Source organism: Sciurus vulgaris (genome assembly GCF_902686455.1).
Source record: "Sciurus vulgaris genome assembly, chromosome: 10".
Taxonomy (NCBI): Eukaryota; Metazoa; Chordata; class Mammalia; order Rodentia; family Sciuridae; genus Sciurus; species Sciurus vulgaris.
Genome location: NC_136470.1, coordinates 34,940,362 through 34,964,419, shown reverse-complemented (window position 1 = coordinate 34,964,419; position 24,058 = coordinate 34,940,362). Strand labels below are relative to the sequence as shown.

General features: G+C 34.2%; 1 protein-coding gene across 2 annotated transcripts in view; it reads left to right on the top strand.

Annotated features, from left to right (window-relative positions):
• The window catches only part of GBE1 (1,4-alpha-glucan branching enzyme 1), a 309,783-nt gene that overhangs the window by 219,310 nt on the left and 66,415 nt on the right, over nt 1-24,058 (top strand). Inside the window, exon 13 of one of the 2 annotated variants that reach the window (XM_079156011.1) lies at nt 7,966-8,128. The exons of the other annotated variant lie outside the window; for it this stretch is intronic. Coding sequence (XP_079012137.1) covers nt 7,966-8,108 — 143 coding nt within the window. The 3' untranslated portion in view covers nt 8,109-8,128. Of the gene's footprint in view, nt 1-7,965; nt 8,129-24,058 lie in introns of those variants that run through there. 2 annotated transcript variants of the gene reach the window in all.

Here is a 24,058-nt window from a genome sequence, read left to right as displayed (position 1 = left end):
TGGAGAGGGAACAAAGGGATTTATGAAATGGTGGGAGACTACAGCAGGGTATGCCTACACATCATGTCTTTTTTAAGGATTCAGAATGCAGCTGTTGTAACAAATTCAGATTTTGCTTTTTGGAACTTTCTGGCTTTTAAAAAGTATTTTCAATCTGCAATTGGTTGAATCCATAGATGTGGAACCCATCCATGGATTTCACAGAATCCATGAGGAATGGAGGGCCAACTCTGTGCCTGTGTGAGTGCATGTGTTTGTGCATGTGTATTACACACACAACCAAGAGTTAAATCCCTATCTGGTTGCAGCAGGGAGGCTGTGCCTCAAAAGAAATTATGTTAGACCTTTAACGATTTAGAGGAAAACATCAAACTTTACAAAAGATTTGAGTCCCTTGTAGGTCCAGTATACTGGAGCTTGCTGTGGAGAATTAAAAGGAAACATAAGATGTAGACCTTGTCCATAACCATATTGGTCAGTATTAAAGGGAGAGATTGGTGATTGTCAGTTTATTTTTCTGGAAAGAAAAATGACAGGTCCTGATATGGAAAAGTGTGTACTGCTGTGTGTTACCCTTTGGTGAGTTAACCACTCACTGAAAACCCTGAGAAATACAAAATATTTGAATTTAAATTGATGCTTCCTTTTTTAAAAAATCAGTCTTCAGGACAATGAAGGAGAGTAGGAGTTGAAGGTTTTTATATTCTCCTTAGGACTCTATGTTATTTTCATGTGTACATAAACTCAGGAACAACTAAGAGTTACATAACATCCACAGCATGGAGGTTGTGATAGACTTTAATTAATTCCTAGGTAAAATTAGTATGCATTACACTTTAGAGAAACAAAACACACAAACCTGCTAATCAAAATGTTCAGCTAACAGTGCTGGAGCTTTTTCATTAGTTATATTGTCTTGAATTTCATCACTATACCAGCTGGCTTCTTGTCAATTTATAGTTTGGACCTTTACATCAAACAGCAAAAAATTAATTACAGGAAAAGGAGTCCCAATAGGAATTTTGCGCTGAGAGGTTTTTCACAATTAACCAGACATGAATGGGGCTATGTGTACAGAGGAATTGGAAAGGGGGAGAAGGAACTTAGTAGAATTTTCTAGAGTCATTAATTAACCATAGCAGTGTTATTCACCTGCTTCCCTGATTTTGTTTTAAACTTGTTTAGCCAAAGTTTTCAGCCTTCTCATTTATGGAAGCACTCAGATCTATTACTGTATTGAATGTGGTGAATCATTGCATGAACTGTGAATTTTCTTGCAAAATACCCCAAGAGACAGCTCAAAGTTGCTATCTTCCCTTCATTTTGAATTGAGTAGCATTCAGTGTTTTACATTACTGATCACAATCATAATTTAATGAGCAGAAAAATCATGCTTTGATGGTTATTGCCTAGTTTCTTGTAATGCGTGTTTTGGACTCAGAAGTATTGTTCTCAAGTGTCACAGTCACTGACTCTGTGTGCTACAGTTAGTTCAAATGTGACTTCTAAGCCTCTTATATATTGAATAAACCAGCCAACAGTTTTTAAAATGCTCCCCTCAAAATTCTCTCATATTTTCTACTTTGTATTTTTTTATACTGCTTAAAAATTCTTGTGACCCATTCTTCTATTCCCTGACTTTTGATACAGTAAATCACTCTTTCACAAACATATTTAAGCCTTAGATACCTAGAGAATCTGAAGAAAACATTTCTACCTCAGAAAAATGCACATAAGAACAAACGTGGCATTTTCCTTGAAATGCCAGGGAGTTATTAGACATGTGTTAACCACAGATTATGAATGACTCTTCCATTCATTGAGGGAAACATTTGTATCTGTCTGTATACATATGTGTGTATAAATGTGCACATATTTTTTTGTAATTCACACACACAAAACATATATACATGTTTTCAAATGTTTCTTAATTCAGATGCTGATTCAGATCATGCTATCTATACTAAACAAATCAATTATCTTTGTGGCCATCACTTGAATAAATTTAGATTTCGAATCCATTTTTATCTATAGCACCCTTAACTATATGCTTATTTGGGTGGCCATATTTCACTGCACTGTCTCAAGTCCTGCCACATTTCCTAAGTAATTTGTAGACCACAGCTGAGAAGAACATTTTTAACTTTTTTAATGATAGTATTTTTCTTCGTTAGGTTTGTGAGCCATGAGCTAGTAGTATAAGATACTAACAGGCCTTTCCCAGTATTTCCGTTCAGACTGAGAATAGTTCTCTATTATCCCAAGGTCACTTTGAAAGTCTTTCTGTGATTTGCTTCCATTTATTTTATGCTTGTGTTTATGGTTTTGAACCAAAAATGAAATTTAATGTTGCGTTTGTCTACATTAAACTTAATTTGCCTCTTGTCAGCTCATTTACAACAGAGATAACATTCAAAAGCTACCCTGTAGAATGTTTTCTCTGCCATCACTGATATAATTTTTCTATCTTTTCTTGTTGTGTGAAACTTTCTATATCTTTTAAGTTTAAAAGGAAGTCTTGCCAGTTAGATTTTCAGAAAATTTAAATGAGTCTAATAGAAATTAATAAATGATTCTTAATAAAATGTCTCACCACATCCTGAACAAATTATAAAAGTTTTATTTTCCTTACTTACAAATTTAATTTCATATAATTTATAACTATACTCATTAAGATGTTCTATAAAGAAATGAGCTTATATTTGAAAAGATAAATGAAGGAAAGTTAAAGTACAAAAGTTTAAATAGATTATGATACTAAATATTTTCCTAATTTTATCTCTAATATTTTCCATGTACTTAACTTGGCCTATGAAATGAATTTTCTTCTTAATATTTAATACTTCTTAGATATAGAATTAATTGATATTTAAAATTGATGTATCTTAGAGGACCCTAAAATGAAGTCTTAAATTTAAATAATGAAAAATAAATTTAGAGTAGAATCTTAAACATATAAATTAAGGAATATAATTTGTAAATACTATTTTCAGGAGCAATTGATCAACTTAGTAACGTTCGAAACTTGGGAAATGTTTTCAATTAGAATCATATCTGCCGTTCACCTTTTCAGGAGATATTTCACTTATTTGGTTTATGTTAGGGAAATGACAAACAGTGTAGAAATATAAACTTATAAGACTGGTTATTCTTTGTTACACTGAAATACCAGAAAAAAATGACTAACTTAATCTGATGTGTTAAATAAAATAGTATCATGTGCATGTAATAGGATACCATCATGGAGATATATATTTATGGACATGGAACTTTCTGATATTGAAATTAAAAATACTATATGATATGAATCTACTTTTGTTCAAAAACAAGTTGTAGGTTGGTAATGAGTAAATAGAAGGATATAGGATTTATTTTGATACAGGTATCAAAATAAATACAGATGTATATAGTTAGATATGTATAAATATAGATACAAATGGCAATAAATAAAACATTTACCAAAAGAGAAACAGTGATTATTCGGTAGGATTGCAGACTGTGGCGTATGTATTTAATTGTGTTTTAAAAAATAATATGCCTATAAGTATATAATAATAAATGGAAAAAGCGAAATAGCTGTCTTCTTCATTGCTACTGGTGATTTGATATCTGCTGCAGAGTAGGGATGGCTAGTTATCTGCTCAGAATAATGGGAATCAGAATGTTAACCTTAACGTAACTCAGATCTCATGCCTTCTTTCTAGTAACTTTAGTATTCAGTGTAACAGAAGGGCTGCCATACATTGAAAGCATATAGCTGTCAGATCTTATCAAAGCACCTCACATCACCTTCTTTGAATCTGTAAAAAAGTTTTCTAAAACTTATCCTGTTTACAGTTGAAGAAACTAAGCATTGGTGATATTACATTGTATAAATTCATGTTGCTCATAATTAAATTATATTGAATAATTACTGCATGAAGAACTTCATATTTGTACACTTCTGTTTTTCAGGGTGAGTTGTTTAGCCCACATACTTTAAGGATATTATAGGGAAATTGATAAAAATGTAAAATCCTGCTTGAGACTTTCCCCAAAGTTAATGAATTAGCATGACCAGGAAAGGAATGAACCTTTCTTTTTTTTTCTTTTTTTTTTTTTTTTTTTTTTTAATTCCAGAGATTGAACTCAGGGGCACTCAACCACTAAACCACATCCCTGGCCCTATTTTGTATTTTATTTAGAGACAAGGTCTCACTGAGTTGCTTAGTGTCTTGCTTTTGCTAAGACTGGCTTTGAACTTGTGATCCTCCTGCCTCAGCCTCCTGGGATGCTGAGATTAAAAGCATGTATCACCATGCCTGGCAGGAATGAACATTTTTAACAGGACTCCTTGGTTAGTCCAGAGCATAATATAAATTGAAAATCCCATCTGTATAGTATCTTATTCCTACTCCAAAGGTGTGATAAAAGCAAGTTCTTGTTTTCTATTTTTTTTCAGCATTTTACACTACTTCTAATGCTTTCCTTATCTCACCTTGTTAACGATTGCTCTTCAATCCCCTCTCAGGTCTTCTTTCCCCGCAGTTTCTTAGGATGCTGCCTGTGGCTCCTCTTCCTCCACTGGCTGTAATTATCTTTGCTTATTGAAGTTTTACAAATTATTTTTATTCCCACCTGCAATTCTCTTCCTGAATTTCAGTACCTTATTTTTATCTCTCTTGCTCTAAATCCATGAATACCTGCAAATACTTCAAGTCTTAAATTTAGCATGCATAAACTTGAATTCATTATTTTCTTACCCCAGACTTTGTGTCACATTTCCCCTAGTGCAGTTAGTGCTGTCATTACCCAGTCTTTTGAACTTAAAACTTCAAAATACCGTTTAGACATTCCTTTTCCTTACAACCTCCAGTCATCAAATCTTGTTCATTCCATCTCAGAAATGCCGTTTGAATTGATATTTTTCTTCAATCCCATTGTACCTCTTCCTATCTTATACTTTACATGCCATACTGGCTTTTCTACCATTCAAACTTTCCCAATAGCCAGTCTCTTTTCCAAATTGTTGTAGACATTTAATAATAAACACATTAAACTTTTCATTCCTCCTCTTGCCAATAGATTTTGGTACTCTGTTGACTATGACATAAGATTCAGATTTTGTAGGGTTCATTCTACTCTCATCTCATCCTGGGTGTATTGCCTCTTCTCTTTACCACAGACCCTATTTGGGGGTTAATTGAATCTCCTTACTGTATCTCACCTCTCACTCTAATCCATTAGTTCAATGTCATTCCATTAGCTTGGAATTCTCCCCCACGTATGAGAGGTTGGCAGATCTTGGTTCTACTTTTCCATAGCATTTGCTTCTGAGTAATATGGTGTTAGGGTGTTAAAACCAGACTGACTAGGTTCATAGACCCAACTACTTAATCAGTGTGTCACTTTTCTATATCTCAGATTCTGTAATTACCTTTCAGAATCATTGAAGATGGAAAGAGTTAATGCATGTGCAATGCTTACAAATGATGCCCAAAACCTAATAGGCAGACATTAGACATCTGTTGCTGTCTGTTCTATGAACATGAGTATAATGTTGTGACACTCTCACCAGGAAGAAAGCTATTGCTTATTATTATTGGAATCAACCTAGAAATCCAAGACCATGCCAAACTAAAACCATTTGCTTATAGAAAACCTGAATCCATTTGTAAGTATGTTAGTCAGCTTTGTGTCACTGTGACTACATACATAACAAGAACACCTTAGAGGAGGGAAAGTTAATTTGGGGCTCACAGTTTCAGAAGTCTGAGTCTGGATAGCAGACCCTATTGCTTTGGTTCGGAGATGATGTAGTCCCTCATGGGGTAAGGGCGTGTCTGAGGGAAGCTACAGACCTCATGACAGTCAGAAGCAGAGAGAAAAAAGTGAGGAAGGGAACACAGGCAAGATGAACACTTCCATGTTCCATGGCATGTCCCTAGGAACCCCCTTCTTTGGCTGAACCTGCCTATAGTTACCACCCAGACAATCCATTCAAAATGAGATGGAGTGACCAGGTTACAGCTCACAATCCAGCCTTGTTACTTCCTAACACTTGACACAACTTTCAGTGGGTTCTTTGTATCTAAACTGTAACAGTAGGCTAACGTGCTTTAGCTGCCTCATGAGATTTCTAGTTTCTCCGTTATCTGCTAGTCGAAATCTCATACCAGATTAGACTTGGACATATCCTTGTTCCCAGATTGGTAGTCCCTTCATTATCAGTAAAGAACTCTGGCTATAATTCTGAGTTACATCATTTTGCCAGTTGAATGGTTGATGGAGCAAGCTATGCTGTGGGTGTACCTTGAGCTGATGTGAATTAGGCTCCAGATTCAAGACTCTTAAATGTGGCAGAGGGACACACTCTGTGTTGATTTAAAGCAGCTGAAAGTTTAAAGGAACTGAAAGTTAATATAGGTTCACAGAGTGAGAAATTTCATTCTTTCCTCTGTCATACTGTACGTAAGAAATATTGTCCTTTAGACTGAAATATTAGAATTTAGCAAAAGTTTGCAGATTAATTTTCATGAAATTGTTGCAAACATGTCTATTTAGGTGCTATTTTTTTCTTCAATGATTCTGGTTTGAAAAATTGCAGAAGTTCTTAGCAAAGTTTACTATTTATGGCAATTCTAATAAATTATTTTGAATTATAATATTTATTTATTAGAATATTAATGCTTATTTGTTTGAAATAGGATACAGTTGTCTTTGTTTATAGTACTTTATCACTCATCAGGGAATTAATGACTTACAAAATTGTTAACATTAAAAGGTGCATATAAGTAAATTTCAAAAAATTCTGAATTTTGCCAGGAAAAAAAACATGAAGTAGAAATTCACCTCCAATAAAACATTAAGAGTCAAATTTATTAGGTAACTAACATGTAAATTTAATTTTAGAAATTAAATCTATGTATGTATTATTTCATCTTTTAAAGTTCATTGGATTTCTGCTTCTTGTTATAAGAAATAATATAAAATGGATTCTCAATGGAATTTCCCAAGCTACACACACACACACACACACAGAGGCACATTTGAAACTAAAGATGTACATCTAATTGTAACAAGTAGATCTGAAAAAAAGAGAAAAATAATCAAGTAACATCTTGGATTTCTGTTGCATCCAAAATTTACAACCAACTTGCCTAATATATTTTGGTAAAAAAATCATCTGTGAATGGTAGCCCAGTGTTGTGGTACATGCTTATAATTCCAGCTACTTCGGAGGCTTGAGGCAGGAGGATCCAAGTTTGAGGCCAGTGTGGGCAACTTAGCAAAACCCTGTTTCAAAAATGAAATCTAAAAAAATAGTTGAGGATGTTATTTAGTGGGAGAGTGCTTCCGTAGCATGCATGAGGCCCTGTGTTGAATTCCTAAGATGGCAAAAGGAGGGTGGGTGAAAGGAAAGAAAGAAGCATATGCTAATTTAATTAGAAGAAGTAAATTTTAAATGGCTGTTTTCTACTTTGTATTTTCTGTGTGAGGTTGGGCAAATCTGTCAACTGCCCAGAGCTTAGGATTTCTCATCTATGAGATGAATTATATAGATCCTTTGAGGATCAAAAATTAATGTATATATAAAGCCTTTGGAAATTGTAAAGCATTATACAGATTTCTGAGATTACAGTAACAGAGATTTTACAAATTCCTCTGGGATCCCCTAGATTATTTCAGAGATGAAATAAGTATAGTGGATATCGTTGCCTTCGTTTGTGCATGAGGAAACTGAAATCTGCAGCCAGTAACAAGTGTCCAGGCTAAAGCTGGACCCTGGGCTTTAGAGTAAAAATGTCGTACTTTCTGTTCTAGAGTCATTCTGTTTTTGACCCAGACCTGTACATCATTCACCAGGTACAGTGATAGTAACTTATAACCTAAATGTCTACAAACTTTAAAAACATGTAATTATGGAGTTATCTTAGTAAGAAAGGCTAATATTAGTAGGTGATATTTATATTGTTTCAAATACAGGGAAGGAATTTGGGCATCCTGAATGGTTAGACTTCCCAAGGAAAGGAAATAATGAGAGTTACCATTATGCCAGAAGGCAGTTTCATTTAACCGATGATGACCTTCTTCGATATAAATTCCTAATAACTTCGACAGGGATATGAATAGATTGAAGAAAGATGTGGTTGGCTTTCAGCTCCACAGGTAGTGCTTTACTTTAAATATGATGTTTTTAGGTCACTATTGCTGTACATGCTTAGAATGGCAATCAATTTTAAGTCTATATGCATTTTCTTCTAAACAGCACTTTATTATTCAGTGTGTACTGCCCTGTGATATACTTCAGGTTGTCAAAACATGTCACTGAAATCTCTCCAATAGATATGAAAATCTTAAACATAATGCCCTGCTTACTTCCCTGGTTAGGTGGTTGGTTGTTTGTTTAAATTTAGTAATTTTTATTTCAGTTGGTTAAAATAGAATGACAAAAAGCTCTGCATGGAACCCACTTTGAAAATTGCTGTGGAAACAACTTAATTGTTTTGACTGTTTTTCTTTGTATAAATAATTATGCTGTCATAAAGAACACTTTAAAAACATGTAGATCTTTATTCTCTTTTTCCCCTTCTTTACTGGTCTCTAACTTGTCATTTCAATAGATGCCATTATACCTGTGTGCTGTTTTGTATGTTTCATGAGCCTCACTCTTCTCTGGAATAAGTCTCAGTTTTCAATAAGTTTTAGAAAATGTAATTAACAGGTGCAAATTTTATACAGGCTTTTTTTTTCCTTGCAAAAATTAGCATATAGTATGTGTTAGTTATAATCCACTTACTTTATATTGGTGGCTGTTTGAAATTACCATTGATGTGTTTATACTTTGGTGGCTATGACTCTTTTTTTTTTAAATGGGTGAAACCAGGGTACTTATATATTCAGTGAGATTGGCTACATGACACAATGCCCTAATCACATTTATTAGTAATGCTATTTCCAGAAGAGAGAGCAAAATGATGCTCCTTTTCAAGTAGGAACAATGTTGAATACCAAAAGGCACACTGTTCATTCTAAAGCCTTAGTTCATTTTCTAAATTACCAAGAGTGATGCTGCTGATACACATGGCAATAAAGTCCTCTCAAAGTTGGGGTTGGGCAGAGAGGGTACTGTTCACAAAATAGAAGCTTCTGACTGCCTGCTATAAATACCTGATGCATAAAATAAGGGAGTTTACAGATATAATTGATTTTCAGACTTTTTGATTAAGAAAAATGTAAAACATCGTGATGGGCTACAGATAGTCAATGAAGTCTGTCAAAGTTTGTATATAAGTATGTAAAATTTGGGGGATAAGTATAATTTCAGAAGATAGATAATGTTATAATTATAAATTTTGAAAAGCAATTCTCTATACCTTACCACATTAATCTGGGAACCTAAGTCCCAAAATGCACTTATAAATAGATCCTAATAAAGAATACAAAATTCTTGTATGTAGTTCATGTGCCATGTTGCTACTTAAAACCTAAGCTGTAATACTAATTCTCTATTTGTTTTTTGTTAGAAGTTGCCAGTAGCTCATGAGATTTTTAAACATGTTCAAAAAGGTATACAGTTGTAAAATTTTCATCTTTGATTTAACTGATAAGATTATTAAGAAAGAAAAAGCCAAATGTTTTGTAAATAATAGTGGCAACATCTAGGTGTCATTAAAAAATGTAACGTGGTTAATTCTTGCAGGCTTTTGTGAGTGAAAGCATGAGGGAAACAGATTATTGCTTTTGAGAGAGCAGGTCTCCTTTTTATTTTCAACTTCCACCCAAGCAAGAGCTATACTGATTACCGAGTTGGAACAGCATTACCTGGAAAATATCCTTTTTGTTACCAGTGAATATGTTCATTTGAATTCAGTTTTTTTTTAAATTATTATTTCAGCATATAAGAAGGAATAATACTAACAATAGTAACTTTCAGTTTTCCTCATCTGCTAAAAGGAGCACTTGAGAGGGTTATTCAATAGATCTTTGCTTAGCTAGAATATACTGAATTTTTCCTCACCTTTCTTCAGGCTTTTAAAACATTTGATTCTGAATATTTTTAAAGTATTTTTTTTTGTTTGTTTGTTTTAATAAGCAATACAAGAAACAATTGACTGGAGTTTTTCTTTATTTTGCAGGACTAGGGGGTACTGGGGATTGCTGGACCACAAAGCCACATCCCTAGCTCTGTTTTGTATTTTATTAGAGACAGGGTCTCACTGAGTTACTTAGCACCTCACCTTTGCTGAGGCTGGCTTGAAGTCAGGATCCTCCTGCCTCAGCCTCTGAGCCACTGAGGTTATAGGTGCACCACTGTGCCTGGTTTGGAGTTTTTCTTTATAAAAATATTTATACGTTGTTTCTGAAAGTCATCTCCTTTCTGTTTCTTCACCAAGCTGGAAGAGCAGACCAGTTACCTGTAGAGGTATATTTCTTCACGTTTTCTGTCTAGGACAGGGGAGGTATGGGCACCAGATATAGCAGAATGTTTTTAATGTTCTCTCTGTGTTCAGTTACCCATTCTTCCATACATGTCACAGGATTATTCTGAGAACCTTTATACTGAACATTCTGTGTGCCAGCCCTGTGTAGATATTTATAAGTATAGGAATTTTCCTGGCAGATACACTGCCCTCATGAGCAGTTAATAGTGAATAAGATACACAATCACTACTTTAAAATCGGAATTGTTGCAAAGGCAAAGTGCAATGCATTTTAAAAACATATGACTATTACGTAAATACACAAAGAGTAAATTTAGGAGTTCAGATCTTAGCACAACTCAGTGCAGAAATATTTTGTTTATGCCCTGAAGCCCTAATGAGGATTAACATGCACCACCTGAGTAAGATGCCTGACACTGACATGAAATCCTTTATGATTCTCCAGCGACACTAAGAGAAACCCTGTATTCAACTGGCTCAAACAAAAAGGGAAATATATTTGTCACACAGTGAAAGTCCTAAAGTAGAATGACACTATCAAATTCCCTGTTTCATTCTTTCTGCCTTCTAGCCCTCAGAGTGTCAGTAATGTTCAAAAGGTGGCACCCTGTTGTAAGGAAGGAGCCATGGTTTTAAGTATTACTACCTTCAGACACTACAAAACATGGTTTGTTTTGTGTGTGTCTTTTCAAGAATTAAGTCACTTCTCTAGAAAATTTTCTTTCACAGTTCACTGACTAGGATTGAGTCTTATATTCTGCAAAAATCTGTGGGAATGAGAATGCTGTCCCCATGAGTGACTTAATCAAGAATTATCCCAGAACCTCAGAAATTGAACTCATTGGTAGAGTGGACACCCAGGCAGAATGTTGCTCTGCCAGGAAGAAGGAAAGAACCAGTGCTGCCAGTGGGTAACCTGCAGCATCCACTGCCATCCCATGCCACCCAGAGACATCCAGGTTGCTGAAAGATTGTTCCCCTCTCTCTCCCCACCTAGCCAATCATAGGCCCACTTGACATAAAAGAATTTAGGAGATCAGGATGCAGCCATGACTGATTGAGTAAATTTTTTTCATTTAATGCAGAATATTCTGTTATCTGTCTCCTGTGTATTCAAAGAAATCAATGTGATGGTGTTACCCACACTAAAAAACTGCCGTGCTATTCTGAGAAGCAAATGTTCTCACCATCTCCATGAAGAAATAAAAACAAATATTGAATGTATAGCAACTGTTACATGACCCTTCTGATTTTGAAGACTATAAAATAATGCCCCAGACCAAATCCTTCTATACCTATATGCCTGCTATATATATTATATAGTAATATAATCAAATTAGAATGCATTGACAGATTATTTGCTATCTACTTTAATCTTTGTTGTCATCTTTGCTGCACTGTTCTTGACCCTAAGTAGAAGAGATGTATAAAACCAAACCTGATGCAAGGTAATGCCATAAATGGTAAGGCAGCAAATTGTCCCATGAGGGAACAGAGTTATCTAAGGATAAGAAAGAATAGAAAGAGGGAAAATAACATATTAAAAAACGACCTTAGAAAGTGGGCAATAATATATTTGGGAAAAAAAGACTGAGGAAGGCCATTCTAGTCATTGGGAAACATAAAATATCCTCAGATAATGTATAGTACAATGGTAGCTTGAAAAATAATGAGTATAAAAAGAAATACTAAGAAATAAAGCTGAAAAAATAGTTTGAGATCTCATAGAAGATTTTAATGCCCTATTAATTAGTTTGTACTTTTTCTGTGGTTTTATTGTGAGTTGTGAAGGTCTTTGAACTAGTGAACTAGTTGATAAGAATGTATGCTTTAAGAAAAGTTCTCATGGACCAGTATGTGAGAGAGCTACATGAAGAGAGAGAGAGATTAGAAGTACAGGCATTAATTATGAGAAATTGCAGTGCATACAGATGATTAGGGCACAAACTAAAAAAGTAATATCAATAAAATAGAAAAAGGTATATGAATTTTTTTCTTGTAATGAAAGAACTAAGCAACTATTTGGACATAGGATATAAAAGAGGAAATAGAAGGTTTCACTGTGAACAAAGGGAAGAATGATAATAGTATTATTGCTGAAGTTAGCAAAGCAAGAAGTAACCAGTTGAGGGAATCAAAAAGAGTTTACAGTTGTCAAAAAATCAAAATACATGGGGTTTTTCAATGATGATGTTTGAGATTAAAGCCTTGTTTAACTCTAGCTGTAGTTATCTAAATAAAACCTATTGACTTTGATTAACAAATATTATGAAATGAAAACATACTGAATAGCATAGAATATTTTATTGAGAAGAATCTTCCCAAAAGTTAGCTTATTTACTTAAATGGAATTATTTTGTATATGAAAACCTGATATATTTTATAAAACTTCTGAAATTTGGTGATCTTGTTAAATGTCTACAGACACCTGCTATGCATGACTTTTCTATTTTAATAAGTATTATATATTTTTCATTAGTGACTTCTTTCAAAAACTATACTAATTATAAGTTGTAATGACATAGATATCTTGGAAAATGAGACTATATCTTTATAGAAGCAATATTTAAAGCCTCAGGATCTTCAGTAGTCCAATTTGTGCATTTTGTCTAGCTACAGATTTGTGCCCATTTAGACCTTATTTATTTCTGCTGTGTATTTTATTCATGTCTTTTTCTCAGCAGGCAATAGCTTATTTATTTATGTTATTGCATCTTCTAAAGACATTTGCATTTATACATCTCTTTCAACACTCAAACACTAGACCCAATGATCTAGATACCTAATGGAAGAATTGTGTTAAAATAATGATTCTGTTTGGATTGGAGGAGAGCAGGAGGATATTTCTAGCATAGCTACACTATACCTTTTACTTAGACATCTTTTAACAGCTCTATCCTAATTCTAAGATTGAAATGATAAAATCTGAATTTTGAGAGGTTCTGTGTTCTGCCCTCCTGGATCAGTACAAACATCCCAAGTAGAAATTCCTGCACAGATAAACAGATAACTTTGATTAGAACACTTTCTAGTCCTAAGATCTCACTATTTCACAATATAAACATTAAAGCCTTTAATCATTAAAATTATTACCCTTAAATATTAATGCATTAGTTTTTCTCTAACACTTGTTCCACATGCCAACTATTTACATCAAGAAAAGGATTTAATGTGTCCCTCACAGAACTGCTTCTCCAAAGTCTTCCCTCTCCAGAACCAAATTCCTTTTGTTTTTAAAATCTTATGATACATTACAAATTTTCCTCCATAATTCTCTTATCAAGATTTACCCAATATTGTTCACTTTCCTTCTACATTGAGTTTTCAGAACAAACAGTGATATACCCCAGATATGATTGGCAAGTCTGTCAGGGACTCCCCTATTACCTTCCTTTATCTCCATGCTACTCTCTTAGTAAGACAGTAATACAGCAGCCATTTCATTTTTTTTTTACTCTTGTTATATTTGCATTCAAACAAAAATTCTGTTTTTCTCTACATGTCCTATAGTATAGTATCATATTTCCCTCATTCTTTATTGATTCTGTTATTAATTCTCATTTCTAATCCCAAATTTAACATTTAATATGAAAACAATTAACTTTTACCTTCTATTAATAGAAAAATTAAAAGAATACCACAGTAGAACAGTTCTTTTTTAATCTGTTGAGATTGTGCCCTCTTCCATAAGCAGCACACAGAGATCTTCTTTTACCTTTTTGTAGTTCCAGGGTTAACTTTAAGAGTTCATCTTCTTGTCCTTAACATTTTACAAATCTCATTTCTTTTTGACCTTCTATCATTTTGACTTTATTCTTTTCCCTTAAACTACATAATAGCTAAGTATTATAGATTGATTTCAAAAACAGAGAATATTTACAAAATTAGAATTTTGATGCAGTGTTTTCTGATTTTACCAAAGTGCTCTCTGCCATTGTTATTTTCAACTACAGAGCAAGTAAATTAAATACAGATTTGCACTGTGAAGAATCTACAGTGACAAGATTGGATGTATTAATCAAGTAAAGAAATTCATAAAATTTTAATTCACTGGAAAGAAGAATTTGGTGCCAGAACAAATATAAAGTTTCTTAAAAAGTCATTTAAACTTCTATCAGTATGAAATATAAACATGCAATAGGTAACATTTCTGAATTCTTGAACAATTCCATTGTTTTGTATATTTCATGTATCAAATGGCAAACCATCAACTTTTGCTCAGATCTATGGAGAATAAATGCTGGCCGTCTTCTCAAAAAACTTGTACAGGGAGCTATTTTGGAAGTAATGCCAGGCAAGGTAGGAGAAACATTTTAAGAAGGCTTTAAACTATCTCTACAAAATAAGACAGTACATTTAGAAAATTGAGAGGCAATTCTGATTTGTATCCATAGGTTTTGAACATTGTCTTCATGGTGACTGCTAAAAGACATAATAATTTTCTGCAAAAAAATCTACAGTGCAACTGTATTCTAGGAAAATAGCAAAAACAAAACAACAGCATAAAGTCTTTTCCTGTAGACCATCCTGTGTGCCTCTTCTTAGCTGCTAATCTTCAGTGTAATAATCACCAGTGTTCTTTAATAGAGTAGATAGCTATGTGAGTAATGCAGAGCTGAGACCTAAATGTACTTGATAAATAGGCAGGTTTCACATTTCATGCTTAGGAAGATAGAGCACATCTTCCTGATGTGTTATATTTGCTTATGACTTCACATTGTTTAATGGAAAAAAATTAATGCCCTTCATATTATCAGAACCATTATTGTGTTTCTTTAGTTACATTTCTTCACCTACAACATTATCAAATCATCAATGAAACAAAATGAAAACTGCGAAGCTCCTAAGGAAAACTGTTCTTTCTCATTCAGTTTGAATAATACAAATAGTTGATACTACATTTTTTAGTTACATGGGGGAGAATATGAGTAATATGGGTATTACAGTACCTCTCTTGAGGTCTTTCTTTTGACTAACAATGTTTATTCAGTATGTAGTTTAATATTCTCAGCCACACTATGGGCAGGTTGTGTGAGCCTCACGTAACAGACTAGGAGACTGGGGCCTGAAAGTAACTAAGTACTTCCCTCTAGGATGTGGACAGCAAAGCTCAAGCAGTGTATGAGAAAGCCCATGTAAACCATGGTGCATTTACTCAGTCTCTTCATGGGTATGTGCATGTGGTTGGGTGTGGTAGCATGATGATATCACTGATGAGGATTTATTCCTGTAATGTTCAAAATGGTTTTGATATAGTTCTGGGGAAATAGGTAGCGTTAGGAAACTGTACACAAATCCATGGCTCAGGCAAGCTTCCCCAGAATCATTTAACCTTTCTGCACCATCACCCACTGCAAATCCTTCCCCAGGAATTCTTCCTTGTGATCTGTGACTATCTTTCACAAAAGAAAAAAGTAATTTTTAAGAAGGTGAAACAACATATATACTCAGTTATCGTGATTTTTCTGTATTCCTTTGTGGAATTTATATATGCCACGATTCTGTGTTCAAAGTTAAACTCCTCTAATATAGCATATCAGTTTAAATTTATATAATATTTAGGTAAACTTGCAATCTCTTAGTCTATTTATAAGGTGTATAACAAAGTTTATACAAGTGAATATACTTCTGAGAACATAAACAGCATAACAATCATGTTTTATATGATTTACCAGCCTTCTGCTGGGGTGGGTGTATACAAGATATAGCAGCCCCCTTTCCACATGGCATTTCAAACTGTTACAATATCAAAATACTAAGAGGAGCACTCACAAATGTGACTTGTAAAGAATATGAATCTAGGCCAAAAATATTTAAAGCTTGGGGAACAGATGAGTAAATAATTGGATTTGACCCAAGATCTTGGAAATGTTTTCATTAAAGTGCTGCAAGATGTATTTTTTAAAATGTAAATTCACACTCTGACATTTGCAACCTGTACACAGAGCTTTTAATGAGCAAATAAGGTCACTTGGATGATTCACTGGCACGTGAGTGCTGAAAGCAGAGGTGTTGCTGTGAGGTGGTTTAGAGAGGCCTTTGAAGTGTGGTTATGTAATACTGTGTGCATTAGAATCTGCTTTACGCAACAAATAAAAACAAAGGACTTAATTTAGGATTAGCTAAATGCCACATTCTCTCAAGAGTTTGTAATACATATAAGGTTTGATTTCTGAATTAAAGAAATGCAGTATCTAGACTTTCTAGTTTCCCAGGTTATAGATGTTTTGATTAAAAAAAGAAAATCAAAATACAAAGTTTCCTCATGAAAGATCTACACTGTGACTTTCAACGGATGCAAGCTTGTTTATTTTTCTTGTCTGCTCATGTGTGGGTGACTTTATTTTGTGCCTCAATTTAATAATCTTTATGTGAGCAGGGACAGATAATCCACCAAGTCTATATTTAATATAGGTCCTTTTGTTTCTCCAGCTTCAAAATGGAAATATATACACATTCATTACCTTGGTTAGCCCACTTTAGTGTCAAGGTTACAGCAATACTTTTACACATTATGTAGGAGTCCTTTAGAATATTCTTTATTGTTAAACACTTTCTTCTAATGATACCTGTAATTTGTGATAATGATGGATGAGTACCCTCCCCTTCCTCCATAATAAAGAGCCCATAATTAAATTTCAATTTTCTATCCAGGAATTTGAGATGAATCACAAAGTAAGAAAAGTATTATATATGATTAAAATAGTGTAACTACGGTAGCACTTCTAGGTTCTCTTATAATATATTCATAATCTAATAAGTAGTAATGAATAATAAGCAAGCCTTTACCATACACAGACATTTCTGGTGTTTCTTGTTTGTTTGTTTGGTGGTAATGATAAGGTGAAGGGAAGTTGCTTTGTTTTGAATAGTCATCCCAGTGCTGTGAAATATTCAACAGCATTTCTGTTTTTTTGGTTCATAGTTCAGTTGTACAGTCATGTTCTCCTCATTTTTTAAATTCATCTAACAATAGCTTGGTCAAAAATTTTTTCCTCCATTTCTGGTCCTTCTGGAGAAAAAAAATCAGAAATATTATTAGAACCTTTAAAAACAGTATATACTTACCTAGTAAATAGTATCACTAATGGGAGGAAAAACATTTGGGCCCAGGGTGATCATTTTCACCAACTTGTGAAAAGAAGTACTATTATGTTTTAATTGACTTGAAAATAAATGGTAATCCTAATAGCTTTATCCACGTATTAGCTATTATATCTTTACTTACAGTACATTAAATGTTTACAATATACAGCTTAATTTTTGGTAGATTCTTAGGTAGAGGAAAAATTGATGGACTATCAGATAAATATATGGAATAAATAAATGAAAGATATAGCTACTCATGGTGAAAGAACCCCTATTTGAAAAATAAAATAATTAAGGCACAAAGTTAACTGTAATGACTAGCTTTTTTCTGAATATGCTAGGATCTGCTTTCAGTTAGAAATTTTGTCAAATAACTTTTGTGTCATGCACTCTGCAAACATGTTAACTCATTACCTTATTTAGCCAACCTTTTCTTTCCTCAGGATCAACACATTGCAGATCAGGAAGAAGGCAATCTAGAGCAAAAGCATTGGCCTAAAATCATTTATATCTTACCTTTCCTTTTAAAATAGTCATTTATTTAATCTTTTCTGCTCTCAAAAGTAAATTATATATATCATCTTTATAGCTTAAGTCAATTTTTTTAAGTACTACATGCTGTGTCAAAATTAAATTTTTAATATGGTGCTAATTTACCTTTTCCTTCTAGCTAGTAGAAATTAGTCTGTTTTTCACTGATTGTCTCCTACCTGCCATAAAGCTGTTCAGCTTTTCTTTCTGTGAAATGTTATTTGCAGTTCTGATATTTTCTGTGAAGCTTTTCTAACACAGAATCTTACATGATCAGACTGAGCAATGTGTCTTTTTATTTACATTGTTACCTCAGTACCTATAAGGCTTCTGAAAATTAAGGCAAGCTATAATTACTGGTTCACTGTAATTATTTGAGATTTTCTTGGCACATTTGAATGCTACAACCAGAAAGAATTTTCTGTTTATCTAGAGAAAAATACAAATATTAGATCCATGAACAATGGATCTTGAAAGCATTGACTTCAATTGTAACCATGTCTGAGAACCAACTCTAATTCTATAAATGTGGTTTCTCTCATCCTGATGATAGGACAATGCCTAATTAATTCCTATTAATAAGAATTTGTTGAATTAATTATGATCCTTTTATGTAATTATATGGTATTAATTATTGAATAAGGAAAACGTTGTTTAGATCTTGTCGAGTAAATTATTTAATTATTATATAACTGAATGAAGTGCAATCATATTACCTTTCATTGGCAGTCAGTTAAAATGAATGTTTAATTTCAGGAACATTAATTAAAACAGAAATTGCTTAATTCCTTCATGAAATTATAATCATTACACTATGATTTCCCCCCATACTCTGAGTTCCTTATTGTTTAGGGGGATAGTCAATTTTCACTTTTCAGCCTTCCCTTCCAATATCTTCCCTTCTCTATTTTACCATTCTGAATGGTGATTCTGAAATGTTACTTTCTATACTTGGTTCTCTCACCCTAACATTTTTTTAATGTTCCAAAAAATCATGTAATTTTTATAGCCTCCAGAATTAGTCGATATTTCCTGTTGTTATAATTGAAAACACAGAGGAATTTGTTCTCCATTCTAGGGTGATAGTTAACAGCATAGACCCTAGAATATGACCATGAGAGAGTTCAAGTTCCATCTCTACCAGGTATTTGTGTTATGAAGGTAGCCTCTTTGTTTTTTAGGGTTTTTACCTTTAAACCATATACTCATTAAATTGTTTTCAGACTTTGGAAGAATTAATGTGCAAGAAAGACTTTTTAGTATCAATGCTATGTACATATTTCATGCTCAGCAAATGTTAGCTGCTAAGATCAAAATTACTGTCATTGTAAATATTTTTAAAGTTCCCTATAAATTTAATAATATATGTAAAGAAATGAATGAGATAAGTAGGCACTATTCCTCACTGTTGCCCGCATTCTCTTGTCTTATTTCTTTTTTCTTGTTCACTATCAGAGTATTCCTTATAGTCCTTTAACAGAACTGAAATTAAATGTCTTTTGTTTCCTACTAAATTCCTTCCTCATTCCTGTATCATTTTCCCCACCCATCTTAGTCCCACTTCTCTATATGTGAAAGCACTGTCTTGCTTTTCTCCTTTCCACCCATTCTTTTTATATTTTTCCCAAATCTAGTCATTTGTTCTTTTTCCTTTCCCTGTTCCTTTGAGGTGCTCATACATCCTCATAGCATTACTGTTTTACTCTGTGAAGATTGTACTCTGTGAAGATAATTCTTACTCACCCTCCCTACTTGGCCTTTGTCCTCCTCACCAAGCAGTATGTAATTTTGTGATGTTTAATGACTGTTACAAAATACTAGGCAACATGGATGCATAGATTTTTGAAAAAGAACTCTGCCATAACCTAGTTTAGCCCATTCAAATTAAACAATTTTGGGGGTTAGGAAATCTAAGCTTCTTTTAAGAGTTGGTTTCAAAATCAGTATCAAAAGTTAAATTTGCAGACTTTTTCCACTGGGCGATCCAAGATGGCGAACTAGAGGGTGACTGCATCTCCAGTCGCTCCAGAACCTAGGATTCAAGAAGGGGAGGCATTGAGAGACTCGGACTAAAATAGAGCCTCGGGGTGAGTCTCCCCCACCCGGTGAAGTGGTGAAGTGCTGCCCGGGCGGCAAGCCCGGATTCGGGTGGCTTATTAGAGTAAGGCAGAGGAGCTAGAGTCCTCCCCAGGCGGCCCTGTGCACTCCAGCTGTGGGCTCTTCCCACAGGGCCAAATTCTCCAGCATCTCGGAGCAGGCCCCCCAGTGAGAGCCTTTCTGCACAGAACCAAGCTTCAGTTCCCTGAACCAGGGCGGCGAGTTCCTGCCCACAGGTTGCTTCAGGGACCAGGACAGGGCAGCCAGGGATTTCCCCAAGCAGCCTGCAGCCCGGCCCCCTCCTGCAGGAAGCACGTATCCAGGCTAGCTTCTCGGAGCAGACCCCCCAGTGAGCGCCTTTCCACGCAGAGCCAGCTCCAAGTCCTGGAACCAGTAGAGGACTAGGGGCAGCTTTCCTTGGAAGCACTGCATTATCAAGTTACTCTAAGATTTCAGGCTACTGAAGGCAGGAAGGTGATACACTGGAAATCTACAGGGACAATATAAGCCAATAGAAGAATTCTGCAATATCACAGAGTCCCACTGACATCTGACCAATATGAGAAAACAAGGGAAGAAAATGTTCCAAACAAACCTAGATACTATATCAATAAAACCAAATGACAGCACAGCAGAAGAAATGTCAGAAAGGGAGTTCAGAATGTGCATAATTAAAACAATCAGAGAAGCAAACGAGGAGATGAAAGAACAAATGCAGGCATTAAATGATGGCACCAATCAACAGTTAAAGGAGCAAATACAGGAAGGAAGAGATCATTTCAATAAAGAGTTAGAGATATTGAAAAAAAAACCAAACAGAAATCCTTGAAATGAAGGAAACAATAAACCAAGTTAAAAACTCCATAGAAAGCATAACCAATAGGATAGAACACCTGGAAGACAGAACCTCAGATATTGAAGACAAAATATTTAATCTTGAAAACAAAGTTGACCAAACAGAAAAGATGGTAAGAAATCATGAACAGAATCTACAAGAATTATGGGATATCATGAAAAGGCCAAATTTAAGAATTATTGGGATTGAGGAAGGCTTAGAAAAACAAACCAAAGGAATGAACAATCTATTCAATGAAATAATATCAGAAAATTTCCCAAATCTGAAGAATGAAATGGAAAACCAAGTACAAGAGGCTTATAGGACTCCAAATGTACAAAATTACAACAGACCCACACCAAGACACATTATAATGAAAATACCTAACATACAAAATAAAGATAGAATTTTAAAGGCCATGAGAGAAAAGAATCAAATTACATTCAGGGGGAAAACAATAAGAATATCAGCAGATTTTTCAATCCAGTCCCTAAAAGCTAGAAGGGCCTGGAACAACATTTACTAAGCCCTGAAAGAAAATGGATGCCAACCAAGAATCTTATACCCAGCAAAACTTACTTTCAGATTTGACAATGAAAAAGATCCTTCCATGATAAACAAAAGCTAAAGGAATTTACAAAAAGAAAGCCAGCATTGCAGAACATTCTCAGCAAAATATTCCATGAGGAAGAGATGAAAAACAACGATGCAAATCAGCAACAGGAGGAACTAACCTAAAGGAATAGCCAAATAAAGGGGAAACCAAATCATGTCAAAAAACAAAAATGAGTCAAATCACTGGGAATACAAATATCACAATAATAACCCTGAATGTTAATGGCCTGAACTCATCAATCAAAAGACATAGACTGGCAGATTGGATTAAAAAGAAAAATCCAACAATTTGCTGCCTGCAAGAGACTCATCTCATAGAAAGAGATACCCATAGACTAAAGGTGAAATGATGGGAAAAAACATACCATGCACACGGACACAGCAAAAAAAGCTGGAGTATCCATCCTCATTTCAGATAATGTGGACTTCAAGCCAAAAGTAGTCAGAAAGGATAAAGAAGGACATTACATACTGCAAGGGAACCATAAATCAGCAAGACATAACAATCATAAACATCTATGCCCCAAACATTGGCTCATCCATGTACGTCAAACAAATCCTTCTCAATTCCAGAAATCAAATAGACCACAACACAATAATACTAGGCACTTTTAACACACCTCTCTCACCGCTGGATAGATCGTCCAAACAAACATTGAATAAAGAAACCATAGATCTCAATAACACAATCAACAATTTAGACTTAACCCACTTATATAGAATATACCATCCAACAAAGAATGAATACACCTTCTTCTTACCAGCACATGGACCCTTCTTTAAAATAGACCATGTCTTATGCCACAAAGCTACTGTTAGCAAATACAAGAAGATAGAGATACTACCTTGTACTCTATCAGATCATAATGGATTGAAATTAGAAATAAATGACAATAAAAAGCAAACTTCTCCAATACCTGCAGATTAAATAATACACTATTATATGATGAATGGATAACAGAAGATATCAGGAGGGAAATTAAAAAATTCTTAGAAGTAAACGAGAACAAAGACACATCATATCAAAATCTCTGGAACACTATGAAAGCAGTACTTAGAGGAAGATTTATTTCATGGGGTGCGTTCAACAAAAGAATTAGAAATCAACAAATAAACAACTTAACACTACAGCTCAAAGCCCTAGAAAAGAAGAGCAGACCAACATCAAAAGTAGTAGAAGACAGGAAATAGTTAAAATCAGAGCCGAAATCAACTAAATTGAAACAAAAGAAACAATCGGAAAAATTAACAAAATAAAGAGTTGGTTCTTTGAAAAAAAAATTGATAATCCCTTAGTCGCACTAACAAAGAGAAAGAGGGAGAAAACTCAAATTACTATAATTCAGAATGAACAAGGAAATATCACAACAGACACGAGTGAAATACAAAACATAATTAGAAGCTATTTTGAAAATCTGTACTCCAACAAAACAGAAAACCTCGAAGACATCAACAAGTTTCTAGAGACATATGAGTTACCTAAACTGAACGAGGAGGACATACACAACTTAAATAAATCAATTTCAAGCAATGAAATAGAAGAGGTCATCAAAAGCCTACCAACAAAGAAAAGTCCGGGACCAGATGGGTTCTCAGCCGAGTTCTACAAACCTTTAAAGAAGAGCTCATTCCAATACTTCTCAACGTATTCCATAAAATAGAAGAGGAGGGAACCCTCCCAAACTCATTCTATGAAGCCAATATCACCCTGATACCTAAACCAGACAGAGACACATCAAGGAAAGAAAATTTCAGACCAATATCCTTAATGAACATCGATGCAAAAATTCTCAACAAAATTTTAGCAAATTGCATACAAAAATATATTAAAAAGATAGTGCACCACGATCAAGTGAGTTTTATCCCAGGGATGCAAGGTTGGTTTCAATATCCGGAAATCAATAAATGTCATTTACCATATCAACAGACTAAAAGTTAAGAATCACATGATTATTTCTATTTCAATAGATGCAGACAAAGCATTTGATAAAATACAACATCCCTTCATGCTCAAAACACTAGAAAAAATAGGGATAGTAGGAACATTCCTTAACATTGTAAAGGCCATCTATGCTAAGCCCATGGCCAATATCATTCTAAATGGTGAAAAACTGAAAGCATTCTCCCTAAAAACTGAAACAAGACAGGGATGCCCTTTTTCATCACTTCTATTCATTATCGTTCTTGAGACTCTAGCCGGAGCAATTAGACAAACCAAAGAAATTAAAGGGATACGAATTGGAAAAGAGGAACTCAAACTATCCCTGTTCGCTGATGACATGATTATATACTTAGAGGAACCTGGAAATTCCACCAGAAAACTCTTAGAACTCATAAGTGAATTCAGTAAAGTAGCAGGTTACAAGATCAATGCTCATAAATGCATTTTTATACATAAGTGATGAATCTTCAGAAAGAGAAATTAGGAAAACTACCCATTCACAATAGCATAAAAAAAAAATAAAAT